Raw genomic sequence first — 18518 nt, forward strand, 5'->3', positions numbered from 1 at the left:
TGGGTTTCACGTACCTTACTTTTAACGAAGGAGACACAGTACCTATTGCCTACAAGTCACACTTGTACACTTCGGCTGAAATGCGATTTTCTACTGTGGAGAAGGTTTTAACGGGTGTGCAGATGGCGATTCTTAAGGGACGTGCTCTGTCACAGGGAAAACGCGTGTTGGTTGTTACCCCGTGTCCTGCTTTGGAAGCAGTTACGAAAGCAAGTGTACCTAATTCTAAGGCTTTGCACCCTCGGAGGATACAATGGGCAGCTTCATTGACATCTCCGGATATCACACTTATTTTTGATGCCTCCTTTCGGTCGCAGGAGTTTTTGCAATATGAATTTGTTCATCCTGCACCTTTGGCTATGCGGCCTTTGGAGGATTTCCATTGCATCATATACACTGATGGTTTGGCCCAGGTTGCGCATTGTTCTAAACACGCCTACGTTTCTGCATGCGCCATTGTGGTAGGTGCCATGGTGAACGATGAGTTCAAGTCCAGAGTCGTGCACACGCACACTCTAGGGGACTGCACCGCACAATTGGCAGAGCTTCGTGCTCTGATGCTTGCATTGGAGTACGCTGATCCTAGTGTAACGACTCTTATTGTAAGAGATTCTTACTACTGTGTCCAGTCTTACAATGAAAACTTGTTCTTTTGAATTCAGAATGATTTTCGTGACTCCAAGAGTAGCACAATAAAACATAAAATGATCTGGGTCCAAGTGGCTGAGCTCAAAGAGCAGTTACCACTTGTGTTTGTAATTCATACTCTTGGTCATCAGCGCGTTGGAGTCCACGCTGTTGGCAACTCGCTTGCTGATGAGGCAACGAAATCAGCGGTGTCGTCATATTTAGTTGCAGGAGTTGCACGGTCCAAAAGTAAGATGGATGATGATATCTTGGCGGCTGTTGCTGCCACTGAGAAGGGAGGTAAATATCCTAAAGGGTTCCCTTCGAAGTACACATACCACTTAAGTCCAGATAAGGTTCCTTATGTGAAAATACCTGATGTTGGAGAGAGATTGATTCCCAACTCGGATCGCAGACACACGTTGATCACAGCAGCACATGAAGGTGTTGCGTCTGCGCATGCAGGCGTTTCTGCCACTGTGTCTCAATTACAACAGCGTTTTTGGTGGCGGGGACTGTACAAACAGACGCGAGATTATGTCCTTCAATGTGACATTTGCCAGCAGATTAAACCTTCAACTGCTGCACGTCCGCCCCAAACACAGTTGTTCATTTCTAATAAACCACTAGGTTGTGTTTACTTAGATCACTGCGGTCCTTTTTCTTCAGATACTGCATATAAGTACGTCTTAGTAGCAGTTGATTCATGCACACACTTTGTATGGGTGTGGCCGTACCGCAGCGCTGATTCACAGACTTTTGGGTACTAAGGTGTAGAAGTGGAGAAGTGTGGCTCACTCGTTAGAGGAGGCAGACCTGGAAGCAGAGGTCAGCCCGGGACCAGGGTTCAATTCCCGGCTCGGCGGGGTCTTGAGTCCTAAAAAGTCCATGGACTCGACAATTCTCGCTCCGGTGCCTACTCGATTCACGGGTTCACACTCTGCGACTCTGGGCAATAGCTTGCTTAATCTCCACAACGACCCCTCGCGGCGGGATGCCTGGCTTTCACCTTGCGGATACCCTGACAGAAGATAGTGACCATGCGCTTCTCTGTTTAAATACTGGGTGGTCGCTAAAATCTTCCCTGTTGAATCCAATTATGTACCTTAATGGGAATACTGAAATTAATAAAAAACAGAGGCGAATCTTTTGGAACTCTGGGACCTTAGACTATATAAATGGAAAGATCTTACAAAACAATTTTTTAACTAAAAAACATTCGGAAGATCAAATAATAAATTTCGAATGTATTATGACAAATCTTAAAAGAACTCTGCTTAACAGGGAAAAACCACGTAAAACAAAATGTACAAGACCTCCGACGAAAATACTAATAGGAGCAAACTCAACAAACTTATACGAGGGCAATTTTTAAATTATTCACCCACAATACAGCAAGAGATAAATAAATTAAAAAACCAACAAAGAAGAGAAAAGAATAGCAAAAAGAGAAGGCTACAGGACAAAAATTGGGTGGACATTCACGAGGCGGCAAAACAATACAATCAAAGAAAATATTGGTCTATGATAGCCAAAATAACTGGGACTAAAAAGAAATTATATGCCATACCAGTACCCCCTCAGGAATGGGAAGCCTATCTAACTGACCTATACAAAGCAAACTCAACTGAAGTTGAAAGTAATGCTGCTGAAATTCGCACGGAAAATAAACTATTATTAATTGAAAAAACTACAGCCTTTTCTATTGAAACACACATTAGAAAAGCGAGAAATACTTCTGCGTCAGGCCCTGATCTGATACCGATCAAAGTTTTGCAATCCAATCCCAAAGAATGGAGTCAGATGTTAACATCATTGTTTAATTTTATCTTTTGTACCAGGAGAATACCAAAATCATGGCAGGGAAGTACTATAATCCCCATACATAAAAAAGGGAACCAAAACATTGCTAGTAACTACCGCCAAATTGCATTAATGGACGCAACAGGCAAAATCTTCGCTGCGGAGGTACTGGATAGATTAAAAGACTGGTGCTTTTCGCAGGGAATAATACCGATGTATCAAGCTGGCTTTCGTCCCAATCACTCAGTAACAGATAACATCTCAATTCTCCAGACTATACTTGACAAATACATTGAGAGGAAATCACAACCAGTGTATGCTGCATTTATAGACTATTCCACCGCGTTTGATCGCGTTGATAGGTTAACCTTATGGAAAAAATTGAGAAAACTGGGGATTTCTGAAAACTTATTGCAACTTATAATTATGTTACATACTAACACCTGGTCCCAAGTACAAATGGGAAGTGAAAAAGGTTTGACGAAACCGATTAATACTTTGAATGGTCTTAAGCAAGGATGCCTTCTTGCACCAATTTTATTCTCGCTATACTTGAGCGATTTACCATCACACCTACAACAATGCACCAGCTTGCCCCCAAAGGTTGCTTCTCAGAGGATACATGCGTTGTTGTATGCAGATGACATAGTTATGTTAGACCTCACACCTTTTGGCCTCCAAAATTTATTGGATTCCTTAAACGTTTATTCGAAGGATCATTTTTTAATTCCTAATTTAACGAAAACTAAAGTGGTAGCGTTCTCTGGCCGGAAAAATAGTGCCAAGTATAACTGGAATCTTGATGGGATAAGAGTAGAGGAAGTAGAAGAATATACCTACCTTGGGAGGATTTTTACAAAGAATTTACAAAACACTAAACAAATAAACAATCTAAAGAAAAAATCTGAGATCCATGCTGGGGCACTTTCGAGATTGTATACTGCCACAGGAAATAGGCATTTTTCCTCTCTGCTCAAAGTGTATAAAGTAAAAATACCCTCGGTCCTGTCATATGCAACAGAACACTTACCAATAAGCCAATGGTCGTTCATGAATATAACAGAAGGAAAGATTTTGAAAAGAATACTAAAGGTTTCTACATCAACATCTGTGCAGGCTATCAGACTGGAATTTGCATTAACAAGCTCGTATGCCACAGCTGTGGCAAATGTCATCCGATGGGCCTATAACATCTTGCATGCAAAAGAAGGAACACTGAGATTCTTGTTAAAGACTGAGATATTTAAATTAGACTCTCGACATCTTAACTTTTCCAAGAATATGTCTGAAGCATTTAAAATAGCAAACCTTACTAAAGATATTCTGTTATCCTGGACAAAATCCCAGTTAAAACTTTTTTTGAAATGCTTTACTCCAAGGTTAAGCTATGATCTCGACTTTATGCATTGTAGTAAGCTATCTACATATAAAATCTTCATAGAGTCATTGGAATATAAGCAATTGCGGCCATATTTGGGGCTTTGTCTTACACACGGAGCAAGAAGGTCCATAACTATGTTGCGCTTAGGCATCTTACCTGTTTCTGCCTTTACATCTAAATGGTCAACAGGAGACTCCCCTATTTGTAATCTTTGTTTAGGCGGTGATCAAGATATTGTGCACATCTTATTTGTTTGTCCTCACGCAAGCGTAGTTAGAGCGCGGATAAGATATCTTCAGCCGATATATCAGAAATGCAACATTACTTCAGTAAATAGTTTATTATCATTATGTAAACAACCGACAGATGAATGGGTTTGTTATAATTTCTATAAATTTTTTAAATCTTTTTTAATACTATATTGATGTGTATGTTTATTTTTCTGTAAATGTTTTCAAATTTGTGGTCCTCAGTAGAGTACCAAAGCAAATAAAAACTTTTTTGACTTTGACTTGACTTTGCGGATACCCTGCCGGGGTTATCTCACAGGGGAATACCAGGACGGGTTCCCTAAGCAAGCGCTTAGAAACCGCTCGGTGATTTGCGCTATATAAATTCCTGTACATTTACATTCCTGTACAAGGTGAATTTTGGCACACCCTAATTCACTGAGGTTCCTAGTCTCTATGCACAGTGCTGTGGGAGAATGGAATCCCTGCGACAGGGCAAGTAGCACGCTTTACAAGTACTCTGATTGATTGATTGATTGATAAGACAAATATACCGCCATCACTGAGTTATCCCTATGTAGTGATGGACAAGCGGCACTGATCCTTCTTTGAGAAAGTAGAAACACACAAATGGTGCCAAATTTATGACCTGGATTCTTTGTCATCTGCCTTTCGGCTTGAATTTGGGCTACCTTCTACAATCGTACTTGCTATGGCTGGCGTCCTGAGGTGTGGGTATAGTGTACTGTGAAGTGGAATGGGTTCTATCCGAGCTGCACTAAAGCTTCAAATGTTTCATAGCTTGAAGGGAAGAGGCACCCTTTATTCCAATTATATACTCTGGAATTGTTTGAGACTAGCCAAAATCCTTCCAAAATCCTTTTTTTCAAAATGTGATTTAAAAATCCTTCTATGCAATGACCAATGAGTTGAAAAAGGGATGTTCTGTTTTTTTCACAGCATGTAAGGAATGAAACTATAATAGAGAGGAGCATCTGCAAAAAAAACCCTAACCCTAATTTTCATGGAATCTCTGACACGGAGTAAACAGAATAATTCTGTTATTAAGGTTCCATCACTGGAACATGGGAAGTCATACTTTCTAAGACTGTTCTTTTTAAAGCATAACATAACTATAACAGTTGAAGCTCGCTAATGTCTATGCGTACCCCCCAACTGAAACATAAATATAAAAATGTTTTAAATATGTTTTACATTTTGTAATCATATGACTAATTACCCTCTACCTTTTATTTGAATTGCTGAGGACAGTAAATGTTATTATGCTCATCATAAGCTTAATTAGTAGTTTACATGCTGTGTGAAGCTGTATGCTCGACAGATGTAATGAGGCTCAGCACTGTATTTTCTGCCTATCCTTTGCCCCTCAAGCACTTTATTTGCTCATTTGCACTTCTTACTCCATGCCTTTTAACAGAGTGTACAGCATTCTTTACTGCAGAGATCACGTTATTGTATTGCCTAAATTGATTTAATTGCGTACCTGTACTATATTTATAGTAGAGCATTGTATTCAGTACTGTTATTGTGTATTTGTACTTAATAAGGTTGTATATATTCTCAGCGAATAAGGTTTTGTATTCGATTTGTCAATTACACTGTTTTAGGCCATCTGAGGGATGCCCTATGGATCCCGTGTGATACCTTTGTATGGATGAACTTATTTATCTTTCAACAATAGTGGTATGTTTTTTTTTTTTTGCTTTACTATTGTTGTATTGAAGATGAGAATGAATTACTGTATTCTTTATGTGGAACTCTGTTGAGTTCCATAACACAATAAATAGACATTTAATTGAATTGCAGATACCTATTATTAATATGTTGACAGATTACCCTTTTCTCTTCTCCCTCCAAGGACTTGTTCTGTGACTGTCACATACACAAATTTAAATATACAAATAATCCATCAAGTTTCCCCTTTTTTGGGAGGGGGAATTCCTAAACATTTTCAGAAGTACTCCTAGAAAGCAAATGTTGCACTACTGCTGAGAACCACTTCCTCTGCATTTTCACAAATACTGGAGTTGTTTCCTGCACACTTGCACTCTACTCATGACTTTTGTAAATCTCCACCATTTAAAAGGTGGGAATGAGTCAGAAAAATCTTGTCAATGCCCACAAACATGTTTGTTTACTCAGAAAATAATCTTGTTTTTAAAGTAATTTTACACAATCAAATCCCTCAGACTGATTCAATCACATGTGCCCACATTGCTTCCTCCAAGTATCACTTACACTGATGCACTCACATGTGCTCCACATCTCTCACTCCCTAGATCCTCGCACTGATGCTATCACATGTGCCTGCATCTCTTCCTTCAAGTATCGCTCACATTGATGCTATGACATCTGCCCTTTATCTATACCTCCTCTTATCACTCATATGAGCATATATACAAGTTGTCTCTCAATCCGCTGCTTGTGTGATCATGTCACATTGGATGTTTGCCTCTTGCCCGGTTTATTTCTCAAAAAAGCCCTTCTTCGCCTCCTTTCCAGGTCCCTCGCTCTGTGTGCAGTGAGAGCTGCCCTCCTGGGTACAGGAAGGTCCCTCTGGAGGGCCAGCCCATCTGCTGCTATGCCTGTGCCCTCTGCCCAGAAGGAGAGATTACCAACAAGAGTGGTAGGTGATAAAACACTGCATGCCAACCAATGATCCTTTCCTAACACCAGAAGGAGAAGACTTGCACATGTAAATTACTCACAAGTGTAAATTACCTTTTTGAATTGCCTTTGTAGTTTTTATTTATTTAGTTTACATATTTTCTCTGTGTCCGAAACATGGAAATAAAATTATTTGAACAGAATTATACCATTATCTTAGGATCTGCCAAAGCCAGAACCAGTCCATTGTCATCAACTAAACCGCACCTTAATCCCTTTCTCTCTCTCTTTTTTGCTCTCTCTCCCTACCTACTCCCAACCAATGCTGGCTTACGGGTAGTGTGACTGACATCATCGCGCCAGGTCCAAGATCAAGGGTGCATCCCCTGCATGGCAGGCTGAACCAATATAGGAGCAGCCTGCAGAGATCTTTTGCATGCACAGCATTTTTCAGGGGATAATTGCAATGGCATGATACCCATGGTGGTTAAACCACTACAAGGAGAGATCTGCTATTTAGCTAGTCACAGTTTTGACTCATGAAATAGTAACTTGGAGTATTAATATTCCCGCTGCAAATCACAACGTATAATGCTCCTGCTGCAAATCATGTTCGTATTTTCTGGTGATATCTTAGTGGGGATTTCTTTTGTTGCAGAAACACTTCTTTTTGAAGTGGCATCAAGATGCTGCATGCAAATAGAAAGGCATAGACTCAGAACCTTAGGGTTTATTCCCCTCAACCTTGTGTCATTCTAAGGTTGGGAAAGTGGACTGCTTTAGCTAGCAATACAATTTTAATAACACTCATTGTGTTATGATTACGTGCAGATTTAATAAGAGTTTGTTCCCGGTTTGCATCAGAAAAGTGATGCAAACCTGGTGCAAAGTATAATTTGAGGCTTACTTTCCAGGCAGATCCTGAATTGATTTGGACAGTTGCACTATGTAGCACAAAGTTGCACTATGAGCTAGTTTACTCCATGGAGGCGTACCATGGGTAGTACATGGATGTTTACATGCACTCACCGATGAATGTTGACACCAATCCCTATCTACAAACTTTAATAGAAAGGGATAGCCATCAAACAATTAGGCATCCTCAAGGCAGGAGTAAAGTTTTTTTTTTTTTTTTTGTTTTTTTTTTTTTTGGTGTTCAAAACTGCTTTATTGCATAGTTAGAAAATTACACTGCTGTGTATGCCCACAACCCGGAGGCCGGCAGCAAGAGTACAATAGTGGCATAGGTCAAGCACTAACATCGAGAGACACAGCCTGGGTACCGGCATCCCGGAGGCCCGGTGGCGATAATCCGAATTGGGATGCGATGGGGGGAGGGCGTTGGGCGGGAGAGGGGGAGGGAAGGAAAAAAAAGGGGTGGGTAGGATAGGGGGGAGAGAAAGGGAAGAAGAGGGAGGAGGGCGGGTGGAGGGAGGGGGATGGGAGGGCGGGTAGGCATGTTCACATCAGGATTCGCAGCAGTAGAACAGGTTTTTAGTGTTTTCTCCCCAACTTTCATCAACCCAAAACAAGGAAACAGGAAAAGGAAAAAGCAAAGAAAAAGGGAACATTGAGAGGCCTTACACATTTGAGTAGAAGGGAAAAGGAAAAGAGAACAAGTCCATATAGGTATTCAGAGAATATCAAGTACAGAGCACAAGTCGGATCAGTGGTGGCGATCATGGCAACCAGTGGGCACAGTCAGCACTAAGTCCAGGATCATGTATCACGTCCCAATGTAGCAATGGGCGTGTGGAAGGGGCGGGAGTATGACTCACATTGGGGCACGGGAAGGAACAGCCAGGCACACTGGGCGTCGCAGCGGAACAGGTGATGTGTCAGGCGGGAGACATCCGACTCGCCGGAGAGGCAGGACAGAAAGCATTGGGGACACACGTCTCTGGGCACCCGGGCGTCTAGGCCAGCCAGGCACCGCCCCGGTCGTCAAGGCGAAGACGTACCATCGTCGTCCAAATGAAGCAAATAGGAGACTAGTGGCTCCCAAATGTCTTTGGGCCTAGTCGAAAGCGGTAAAAGTTCGGAATAAGTGACGTGTTGAGCTTGGCAATAGGTCATATCCGAAATCCAGTCCTTGAACTTAGGTGCCCTGCCACGGCCCCAACGACATGCCACACGTCGCTTAGCTAAGAGCAGAGCGGTGTCTATGAATTTCCTATCAGAAGACGGAAAGTGCGACGTATGCCCCAACAGAGTAACAAGCGGGTCTGCTCCCACGGTAATCTTGGTCATCTCAGTGAGAGCCTCCACCACTTGCTGCCAGTATGCTCGCACGGCTGGACACTCCCAAGCGAGGTGCAGGAAGCCGGCATGAGCAGCATGACAACGCTCGCATTCGTCAGTATCAGCGAGACGGAACCTGAATTTTTTGACCGGAGTATAATACAGTCGTTGCAGGAACTTGTAGTGGATCATCTTGAGCCTGCTGCTAGCTGAGATCTTGGCAGTGAGTGAGCAGCAGTACCGCCACTGCTCATCAGTGACAGCGACCGGTAAATCTGCATCCCAGGCCGCCCGAGCACCTGCCTCAAGAGGGTCGATGTCCGACCGGAGTCGGCGGTATAGGCCGGAGACCAAGTGTGCCCCATCCTGCGAACTAAGTAGAAAGTGTAATGGAGAAAGGGGCTCCGGCTCATGGGGAAAATCCGGAAGGATATCCCTCATCCCCTGTCGGAGGCGAAGGTAATAAAAGACATCGAGTGGGGAGCGGAGATGGGTGTCGAAGAAGACATCCATTGACTTGAATACTCTATTCGCAAAAAGATCACCCCAGTTGACAATACGCAATCGACCGCAGAGAAGCCGGAAGCCACGTTCCTGCAGAAGCTCAAGGGAGGGATGAAAGGACAAGGGGAGGAGGGGAGAGTATGGGAAAGAGCAGGAGAGTCTCCTGGCCAGACGACGCCAAGCGTCCAGGGTGCAGGAAACCGATGTGTGCGGAGTCTGGATCATCGACTCCGGACAATGAAGTAGACCATTAAGGGGTGTGGGATGTACGATCCAGTCCTCCACCGCCAGTTGCGGCATGAAGGGCGTGGGAGCCATCCAATGATAAGCAAAATGGGCCTGCGCGCAAAGGTAGTAAGCTTCAAGGTCAGGGACATCAAATCCTCCAGCCTCGTAGGGCAATATCAGTGTGGACCACTTTAGCCGCGGGGACTTACCACCCCAGAAAAGGCGACAAAGCTCCGATTTCAGGGTCTTGAAAAAAAAAGCGCCCGGATAGTACGGGATGTTGAGGAATAGGTACAGGAAGCGGGGCAACACAACCATCTTGATGAGGGACGCCCTACCAGCCATGGAAAGTGGCAACGCGATCCAGCGGTCGACCGTGGAAGTAAGGGACGTGATCGCTACACCGTAGTTAGAGCGAAGGGTCTCCTCCCGATCCCGCGAAATCTGTATACCCAGGTAGCGAAGGTCCGAACGGCACCATTCTAGAGGGTAGTCGAGGGGAAAGTCAATCACGGATCGCGTGAGGGGAAAGAGCTGGGACTTAGACCAATTGATATGTATCCCTGACATGCCCCCAAAAGCTACAAACTCCCTCAATAAAGGGTTGAGATGAAGATGAGGATATTTAACATAAAGGGTGATGTCGTCCGCATAGAGAGAGACATCTATCTGGCGCTGCAGGCACTGCACGGCGCCTTCCCGATGCAGCTGGCGGAGCCGACAAGCTAGGGGCTCGACTGCGATCGCAAATAGGAGGGGGGATAGAGGACAGCCCTGGCGCGTGCGCCTCGTGACGTCAAACGGGCGAGAGAGGTTGCCGTTGATAAGGACTCGCGCCGTCGGTCGTGTGTAAAGAAGCTTTATCCAGGAAAGGAACAGCCTGGGGAAGCCCATACTTGACAGTACCGAAAACAGGTAGGGCCATTCGACCGAATCGAAGGCTTTAGAAGCGTCCAAAAACACTGCAGCAACAGGAAGATCAGGATGAACTGTGCGGAGAAGCGAAAATAAAGTGCGCAGGTTATTAGAAGTGGAACGCCCGGGAACAAACCCCGACTGATCCGGCAAGACAATCCTAGTCATGAGCAAGGACAACCTTGTAGCGAGGACCTTAGCTAATATCTTCACGTCACAAGTCAGGAGGGAAAGGGGACGATAAGAGCCGCATGAGCAGGGGTCCTTACCAGGTTTAAGAAGGGAGGTGATGACCACTTCGCGCATGGACCCTGGAAGAACGCCATCAGCAAGCGATTCCTCATATACCTCACGAAGAACTGGGGCCATTATATCGATATACGTTTTATAGAATTCGGCTGGCAAACCATCTAGTCCAGGCGCCTTGCCGTTTTTAAGGGACATGATGGCCTCACGAATTTCGTCTAGCTCAAACGGGGCCGCCAGAAAGGCCCTGTCGCCGTCACTGAGCCAACAAAGCGCCACAGCATTCAGATAGTCAGCATACGGCATCTCTGCTGGAGCAGCAGTGGAGTACAAATCGTGATAATGTGAAGTGAAAGTGGAGAGAAGCGCCTCCGAGTCCCTGATCCTGCGACCCTGTGCGTCAGTGAGTTCCAGAATTGCGTTACGGTCGCGGGGAATCCGAGTCAAGACCGCTAGGGCCTTACCCGGGCGGTCCCCCTCACAAAACCTCCGAGCCTGCCAGTGTTTCCCCTTGAATTTCGCCTCCCTGTCCGCCTCCTCCTCATATTTGGATAGAGTGGCCCTGAACTCAGCATGTAAGGCGGGAGTACCCCCCACGATCATACGGTTCTCCAACGCTCGCAGTTCCCCGTGCAGTCTACGGATAGTGGCCTGTATGTCCCGGAGGACCCCAAAACTTTTAGCTATACAGAAGCCTCTAACAGTGACCTTGAAGGCCTCCCAGATGTGCTCCACCGACTCGACCGACCCCTTGTTCCTCGGAAAGAAGTCCGCAATTTCCTCCCCCAGCTCAGTTCGGAAAAGTGCATCTAGCAGGGCCGCCAGTTGCAAGCGCCAAGGGGGTCTAGGACAGTCCCACCCCGGGAGCCTAGTATGTAACAGGACCGGGCTATGGTCCGAGTACGTCCTCGGTAAATGTGTGGCCGTCAAGACTCCGGAGGTCATACCGGGGGTAACAAGGAAATAATCCAGTCGTGCCCAGGTGCCTGTCTGTGAAGTAAAGTGGGTACCCTCCTGTCTGATCGGGTGTAGGGCCCGCCAGATGTCCACCAAGGCCCCCTCAGCCATAATGCCCTTAAGGGCCTCTCGCGCTTTAGGTTTGTACAGGGCAGCCCCATCAGCTCTGTCCTCGCTGGGCACCAACGCAAGGTTGAAGTCCCCTCCCCAGATGAGATGACGGGAGCCCACATCAAGGATTTTACCCCAAAGTGTGCTGAAGAAAGAAGGAGTGTCCACATTAGGGGCATAGCAATTGACAAAGGTAACAGTGTCATGACCCATTCTCCCCCAGAGCAAAGCGTAACGACCTCCCCCATCTATCAGTTCCCCGCATTTAAGAAACGGGACAGTATTCCTAAGTAGAATGACCACCCCCCTAGCATATGTAGAGTAGGATGAGAAAGTGCGGGTGGAAGCCCATTTGCCTGCAAAGGTGGTCCGCCCTTGTGGCGACAGGTGAGTTTCCTGGAGCATGGCAACATGCACATTATGCCTGGTAAGGTAAGCAAGAACATTACGACATTTCCTGGCATTGTTGAGCCCCCGGACATTCCATGACATACAGTGTAACTGTGTTAGAGGCTCCAAGACCGACATGTATTACGGTGTACGATAATATCATGACCCCCGCATAGCAATGCAGGCATTCTCAAAGGGCTCGATCCTATGTTCATAGCAATAAATAACATAATCCAAAACAATACTCTGTGTGCAGACCTCCCCCATCCCAACAGGCCCTCCCCCCCACCCACCGCAGCGCCCCGAACTCGTCTGCAGCCATCCAACCCCCCCCCCCCAATCCCCCTCCCCCTCCCCCACCCCCAACAGGAAAGTCCAACATATCAACAGTCAGTGTGGGGTACACCCGATGGGGTAACAACATCGAGGGCGCACAACCGCTGTACCCGCCATTGGCCTCCAAAAACTGTACCGCCCTCGGTGGAGGCCAGGGCTAGGCAAGCGGATCCTGGTATACATTACCACAGAAGAGTCCAGACATCACCAAGTCCCAACAAGGAGGCAGCCACTTCGGATCAAACAGGATGAAGAGGTAGCAGGCCTGCACTGGGTGGGCGCAAAGGCAGTGCAGCAAGATGTTCATGATCAGTTATCGTTCCCCTCAGCAGTGGGATCATCATCCCCCAGGTCGTCAGCAGCAGCACGATCGCCATTCCTGGCCCTGCGGAGTGATTTCAAGTAGTCCTCAGCTTTTTGGGGGTTAGTGAAAAAACGCTGTTTCCCTTGGTGCGTGATCCGCAGTTTCGCCGGGTAGAGTAGGGCGTAGTCCAGTTGCGCTTCACGTAATTTCTTCTTCACGGGAAGAAATTTACGCCGTTCCTCCTGCACCATAGGGGTAAAATCCGGATAGATAGAAAAAGTTACACCATCATATTGGAGGGTTCTTTGAGTACGTGCAGCTCTCAAAGCCACATCCCGGTCACGGTAGTTCAACAATTTGGCAATGATTGGCCGGGGTGGCAGGCCAGGTTTAGGCACAGGCGCCAAGGAACGATGTGCCCGCTCGACAATGAATTGCGGTGAAAAAGCATCTTCGCCTATGGAACCCTTAAGGATCTTTTCCACGTAGAGCTCCATCCTGCCCGTGTTGGTGGACTCCGGAATACCCGTGACGCGGATGTTATTGCGTCGGCTACGGGCTTCCAAATCCTCGTTCTTCGCAGCGATAATCCTGAGGAGGTTGTCCATGCGAGCCAACTGTGTGGTATGAGTGGAGGCGACATCGTCTACATCGGAAATGCGTTGCTCCGTAGCGGTAAGTCGTTCCTCATGCCGATCCACTCTGTGGGCTAGAGAATCAAGTCTAGCGGTGACACCGTCCACCTTCTCCACCACTGTCGCAAAACCCTGTCGCATTTCCTGAAATAAGTGGTGCAGGTCAAGTTCTTTGGCCGGGGAAGAAAGAGCGGAGGTGGAAGCAGCACTGGAGCTAGGTTCAGCAGGAACTGCCTTCGTGGGTTTCCTGGCGCCATCGAAGCTGATCTTCGTTTGGCGGTTCTCGGGACGAACCATCTTGGGTCTCTAGGTCGGGGCCACCAGTAGTGCAGGCCGCAACGGCGCAGCTCCAGCCAGGTCAAGACAGCCAGGAAGGCCGCAATGCGTGGAGAAACCCTTTCCCGACAACAATGAGAGGGAGTGTCCAACCGCGGTACAAGAGGGCAACGCAGCACGCACAGCACCAGATGCGGCAAGCGAGAGGGGGTAGGCCGGAGGTCCAGGTAGTCCACTGTGCGGCTGTGAGAGAAGCTAGGCCCACGACAGCGCAAATGCTCTCCAGGGAGGCAGGCTCAATGCCCAGCCTAGACGCGCGGAGGGAAACACAGCACGCCGAAAGTGGTGGCACTGGTGTCCGGCAGGCCCGGTGGAGGCGCACAGCTTGATGGGGCCACTACAGCGCAAGGGCCCCCAGGCGAGGTGGGTCCGACCCCAGGCTCAGAGAGGCCAATGTATAGTGGTGGTACTGGTATCCAGCAGGCCCGACCAGGAGCACTATCAGGAGAAGTGGAGGGCCACGTTGCAGTGAGGCGGCAGGCGCCCAGGGCTCCCACACGGAGCAGGGTGAGCACAAGCTAGTCGGCAGGCCCCGGGGCCCGAGCAGGATATGCCAGGAGCGGTGCGGGGCCTCACAGCCCGCCCCAGCTGCAGAGGATGACAGGCGCAGGGCAAAAGCAGAAGGTGGGCACCGCGGGGGGAAAGCGCCACTCACCACGTACGGAGCTGCAGTGAAATCCTCCGTCGGGCAGCAGTAGAAGGCACAGGTCCGCCAGGCAGCCCAGACACCCGGAGGTCCCGCCGGTAATCCTCAGAGGAGGGGCACCCCCCGTGCCCGCACGCCGTGAGGGGCCAGCAACCGGGCCACGAAGCACCCGGCGCTGCAACGAGTCAGAGGCAGGATGAGGCACACAGCAAAGTCCGCGGGCTCCGGGGCAAGTGGGGCCTAGGGCCGCGTGGCGAGCACCGGCCTTGCGCAGATCCCCGCAGCCGGCCGCCGCGTCCAGCAGCAGCACGGGTCCCCACCGGGCAGATTTCCCTCGGCGAGATCTCCGCTCCCAAGGGTAGGACAAAGCCGGGCTCCGGAACGGAGGTAGCAGGCAGCTCCGTGCGTCAGATGGCTGGGTCGGAGGTAGTGCTGGTCAGTTGTGGTCAAGGATATACGGAGGATATCTGGCCAAGGTGCGGGAGCTGCAGTGTCAGGCAGCCATTCCGCGTGTGCGCCCTCTAGCGCCCTAAGGCAGGAGTAAAGTTGGAGAAAATATTTCTAATTGGCAAGTTGTAACTTTATCAAACATTGAATTTTGTGCTGGAAGGATACATTTTCAATATAAATGTTTTATTTGACATAATTCAATCACCCTCTCCCTATTGTTTAGGGTGTAATTGGTACAAGGCAGCCTAAGGTATGCCAGCAATAGAGGACAGAGCAACATCACCATATCTTAATGGATAGCTTTAGTCACTGCACATGGTAAAATAAAGTTTTTAGCAAATTAGTTAAGGAGAGGTTTAGGAAGGTTCAAACATTCACCTCCCAAAACAGTAAGCCCATTGACATTCACAAACTGCACTTCTGTAGTTACCATAGGCAAAAAGGTCATGAAGCATTTGTAAATGCATTCCAGCTCGACCTGGAGTAAGCCCAGCATCACGAATGGCCAACCACTGATACTTCAACAACCACCTATCCAAATTAACAGAGACAGGTCCTTATACAGACTGATAGAAATGGGCGTCTCTAGTTGGCAAGGGCCTGCACCTTTGTCCAAGTAGGGACCCTTCTTCCTAGTCAGGATAAGGGATTTACACTCCCAAAAAAACTGCTCACCCCCTTGGTAGCTTGGCACGAGCAGTCAGGCTTATCTCAGTGGCAGTGTGTACAGCATTTGCACATAACCATCAGTAATACAGTGTAAGCACAACGAAAGGACACCACACCAGTTTAGAAAAAGATCCAATATTTTTATATACAAGACCAAATACGATAAAAATCCACAATACAGTACTTTAAAAATAGTTAATTCGCAAGTCAGTCTTGGCATCCGTCGCAGATGTATTGCAAAGTGGAAGCGGTGCTCGGTGCGGTGTCCTCTCGATGTCGTGCGAGCAGCGTCTCGGTGATGATCGTCCAGACGATGTCGGTGAGACCAAGGCTTGCGGTGCAGGATGAGATGGTGCTCGATGCAGTGCTGGCAGGTTCTGATGCAGGTGACAGAGCCAATCGTGGTGTCTGTCGCTGTTAAGGAGCAAAGTGGAAGCGATGAAGGGTGCGGTATCCTCTCATTGCGGTGCAGGCAGCGGCTCGGTGAGGATAGTGCAGACGGCGTTGGTGAGACCAAGGTGTGCGGTGCAGTGCGAGCCAGTGCTCGATGCTGTGCTGGCAGGTTGCAATGCAAGCGACAGAGCCGGTTGGCAGGAATTGGTGCTGGCGGAGTCAGACAGCTGTGCGGGACGAGGCGGTCACGGATGTCGACCCAGCGGCGATCGTGTCGGTGTGACCAAGCCAGCGAAGTGAAGTGAGGCAGTGCGGGCCGCGGTGTCCTCTCGATGCAGTGCAGGCAGTGGTTCAATGACGATCGCGCAGACGGCGTTGGTGAGACCAAGGAGACGGTGTGGCCTGCGGTGCCTTCAGGACACCAGGCCAGCGACGGAGTCGGTGACAGAGTCGGTCGCGGTTCCCTCTTGTCTGTGGCAACTGAAACAGCGGTTCCAGGAGTGGTCACCAGAGCTTGGTGAAGTCTTTGCAGTTCCTGAGACTTCTTAACAGGAAGCCAGTTAAGTTTCAGGCTCTTGGAGATACTCAGCACAAGTAGAGAAAGTTCAGTCCAGACCTTTCACTGCCCAAGGCTGAAGCAGCAGCTGCAGGCCAACCCAACAAAGCAACAATTTTTTTAAAACATTTTTGTTCTCTGTTTGATCCTTGCATTCTTGTAGCTGTGTTATGTTCTGATAAGCGCGGGGATGCCTATTGGTAACCAGGCGCTATACAAAACTCGGAATAATAATAACAACACAGCAAAGGGGCAGTACTCCTCCTGTCAGCTCTTTCAGCTCTTCTTCTTGGCAGTTCCTTGATTCCAGCGAGTTCTAAAGTCATGGGGACTGGGCCCCAATATTTATACCAGCAATTTCTTTGTCCTCTGAAGACAGAGGGGCCAGGACCTAGTGCAAACCAGTTTGGGTGCATTCTGCCAGTGCGCACCTTCTTCCTTTGTCAGTGTGGGCAAGGGTCCTCAGACGCATCACAGGAGGTTGAGCCAGCATTGTGGAAGGCAAGCCCAGCCCTATTCAGACCCAGGTGCTACTCCTTCCACCCATCTATGTGTAGATGTGTCTATTCAGCCCTGTGCGGACTCACCCTGTCTCCTGGAATCTCCCCCAGCCCGTCACTCACAAACCAGACAGAAAATACACAAGCTAGCAGAGGCAGGCTGGATGGTTAGGTCAGAAAATACCCACTTCCTAAAAGTGGTATTTTCAAATACACAATGTTAAAACCTCCTTCACTAAAAGATGCATTTTATCGTTCCGAGTTCAGGCATACTAAACTCTGGCCTATGGGGAGCAGGTAGCCTTGCAGTAGTGAAAACTAAGTAGACTCTAATTCACTATCAGGACATGCCACACACACACCAGGACATGCCCTACCTTTCACATACAACGCACCCTGACCTTGGGGGTACCTTGGGCCTACCTCAGGGGTGACTCAAATGTTGAAAAGGGAAGGTTTAGGGACTGGCAAGTGTGTGCACTTGCTAAGTCGACATGGCAGCCCCAAGGTGCACACAGGCTCTGCAATGGCAGGCCAGAGATATACTTTACAGGCTGTTTGCGAGGGTGGCACAATCCAGTGCTGCAGCCCACCAACAGCATTTGATTTAAGGGCCCTGGTACTCGCAGTGCACTTTCCTAGAGACTGACACATAAATCAAATAAGCCAATCATGGAAATATCAATCCATAACACAGTTTACACAGAGAGCATATGCACTTTAGCACTGATTAGCAGTGGTAAAGTGCCCAAAGTCCTAAAACGAACACACATAGGTCAGGAAAAAAATAGGACGAAAAAGCAAAAAGTTTAGGGATAGCCCTGCAAAAAGGGCCATTTCCAACACAACCCCCTTCCAGCCTAAAGCCAGGGTAGACCAATCCATACCTCAATGGACTTTTCTTCTTTGGGCGATAGAACATGGAACCTGGCAAGCAACAGAAGGGTTTCATTCCCGTTCTATGCCTTCCTGAACCTAGTTGGATCCCTCTATCCATACTCTCAGGGTCCACTAAGCGGAAACCTTCTCCTCACCTGTGAACACCATCTGTCCAGAGCCTAAACTTACTTTGCACACAAATGTATCCCAACAGGCCAACAGTACCCACATGGCCAACACACTGGTGTGGCCCAGTCCACCCCCAGAGAAAGACTACTGTCCCCCTCCCAGGGGCAACCCTGTCCACCAGGACAGCAAGCCACAGTTGTTACCAACAGTTGTCAGTGGAGAGACCCAGGCCTTATGCCTCTCAGGGCTCTCTATCCTCTGTGGCATCAGAGAGTGGGGGGTGGTAGCCCCAGGTGCTTGGCACACTTTGTCCACTCTCCCTTTTGTCAGGTCAAGGATGTCATCCTAACACTAACCCACCAGCCCAGGGTCTGTACCCTGTGGCGGGACAGGAGGCTGGGGTGGGCTCTCCCATACCCTGTCC

General features: G+C 48.1%; 1 protein-coding gene across 1 annotated transcript in view; it reads left to right on the forward strand.

The window, feature by feature from the left end:
• LOC144784205 (vomeronasal type-2 receptor 26-like) overlaps positions 1 to 18518 on the forward strand; it is a 145477-nt gene that overhangs the window by 104583 nt on the left and 22376 nt on the right. The window contains exon 6 of the mRNA XM_078662862.1: positions 6565 to 6688. Within this exon, the coding sequence (XP_078518988.1) occupies positions 6565 to 6688 (124 nt within the window). The remainder of the gene's footprint in view (positions 1 to 6564; positions 6689 to 18518) is intronic.

This window comes from Lissotriton helveticus, chromosome 10 (assembly GCF_964261635.1).
Source record: "Lissotriton helveticus chromosome 10, aLisHel1.1, whole genome shotgun sequence".
Classification (NCBI taxonomy): Eukaryota; Metazoa; Chordata; class Amphibia; order Caudata; family Salamandridae; genus Lissotriton; species Lissotriton helveticus.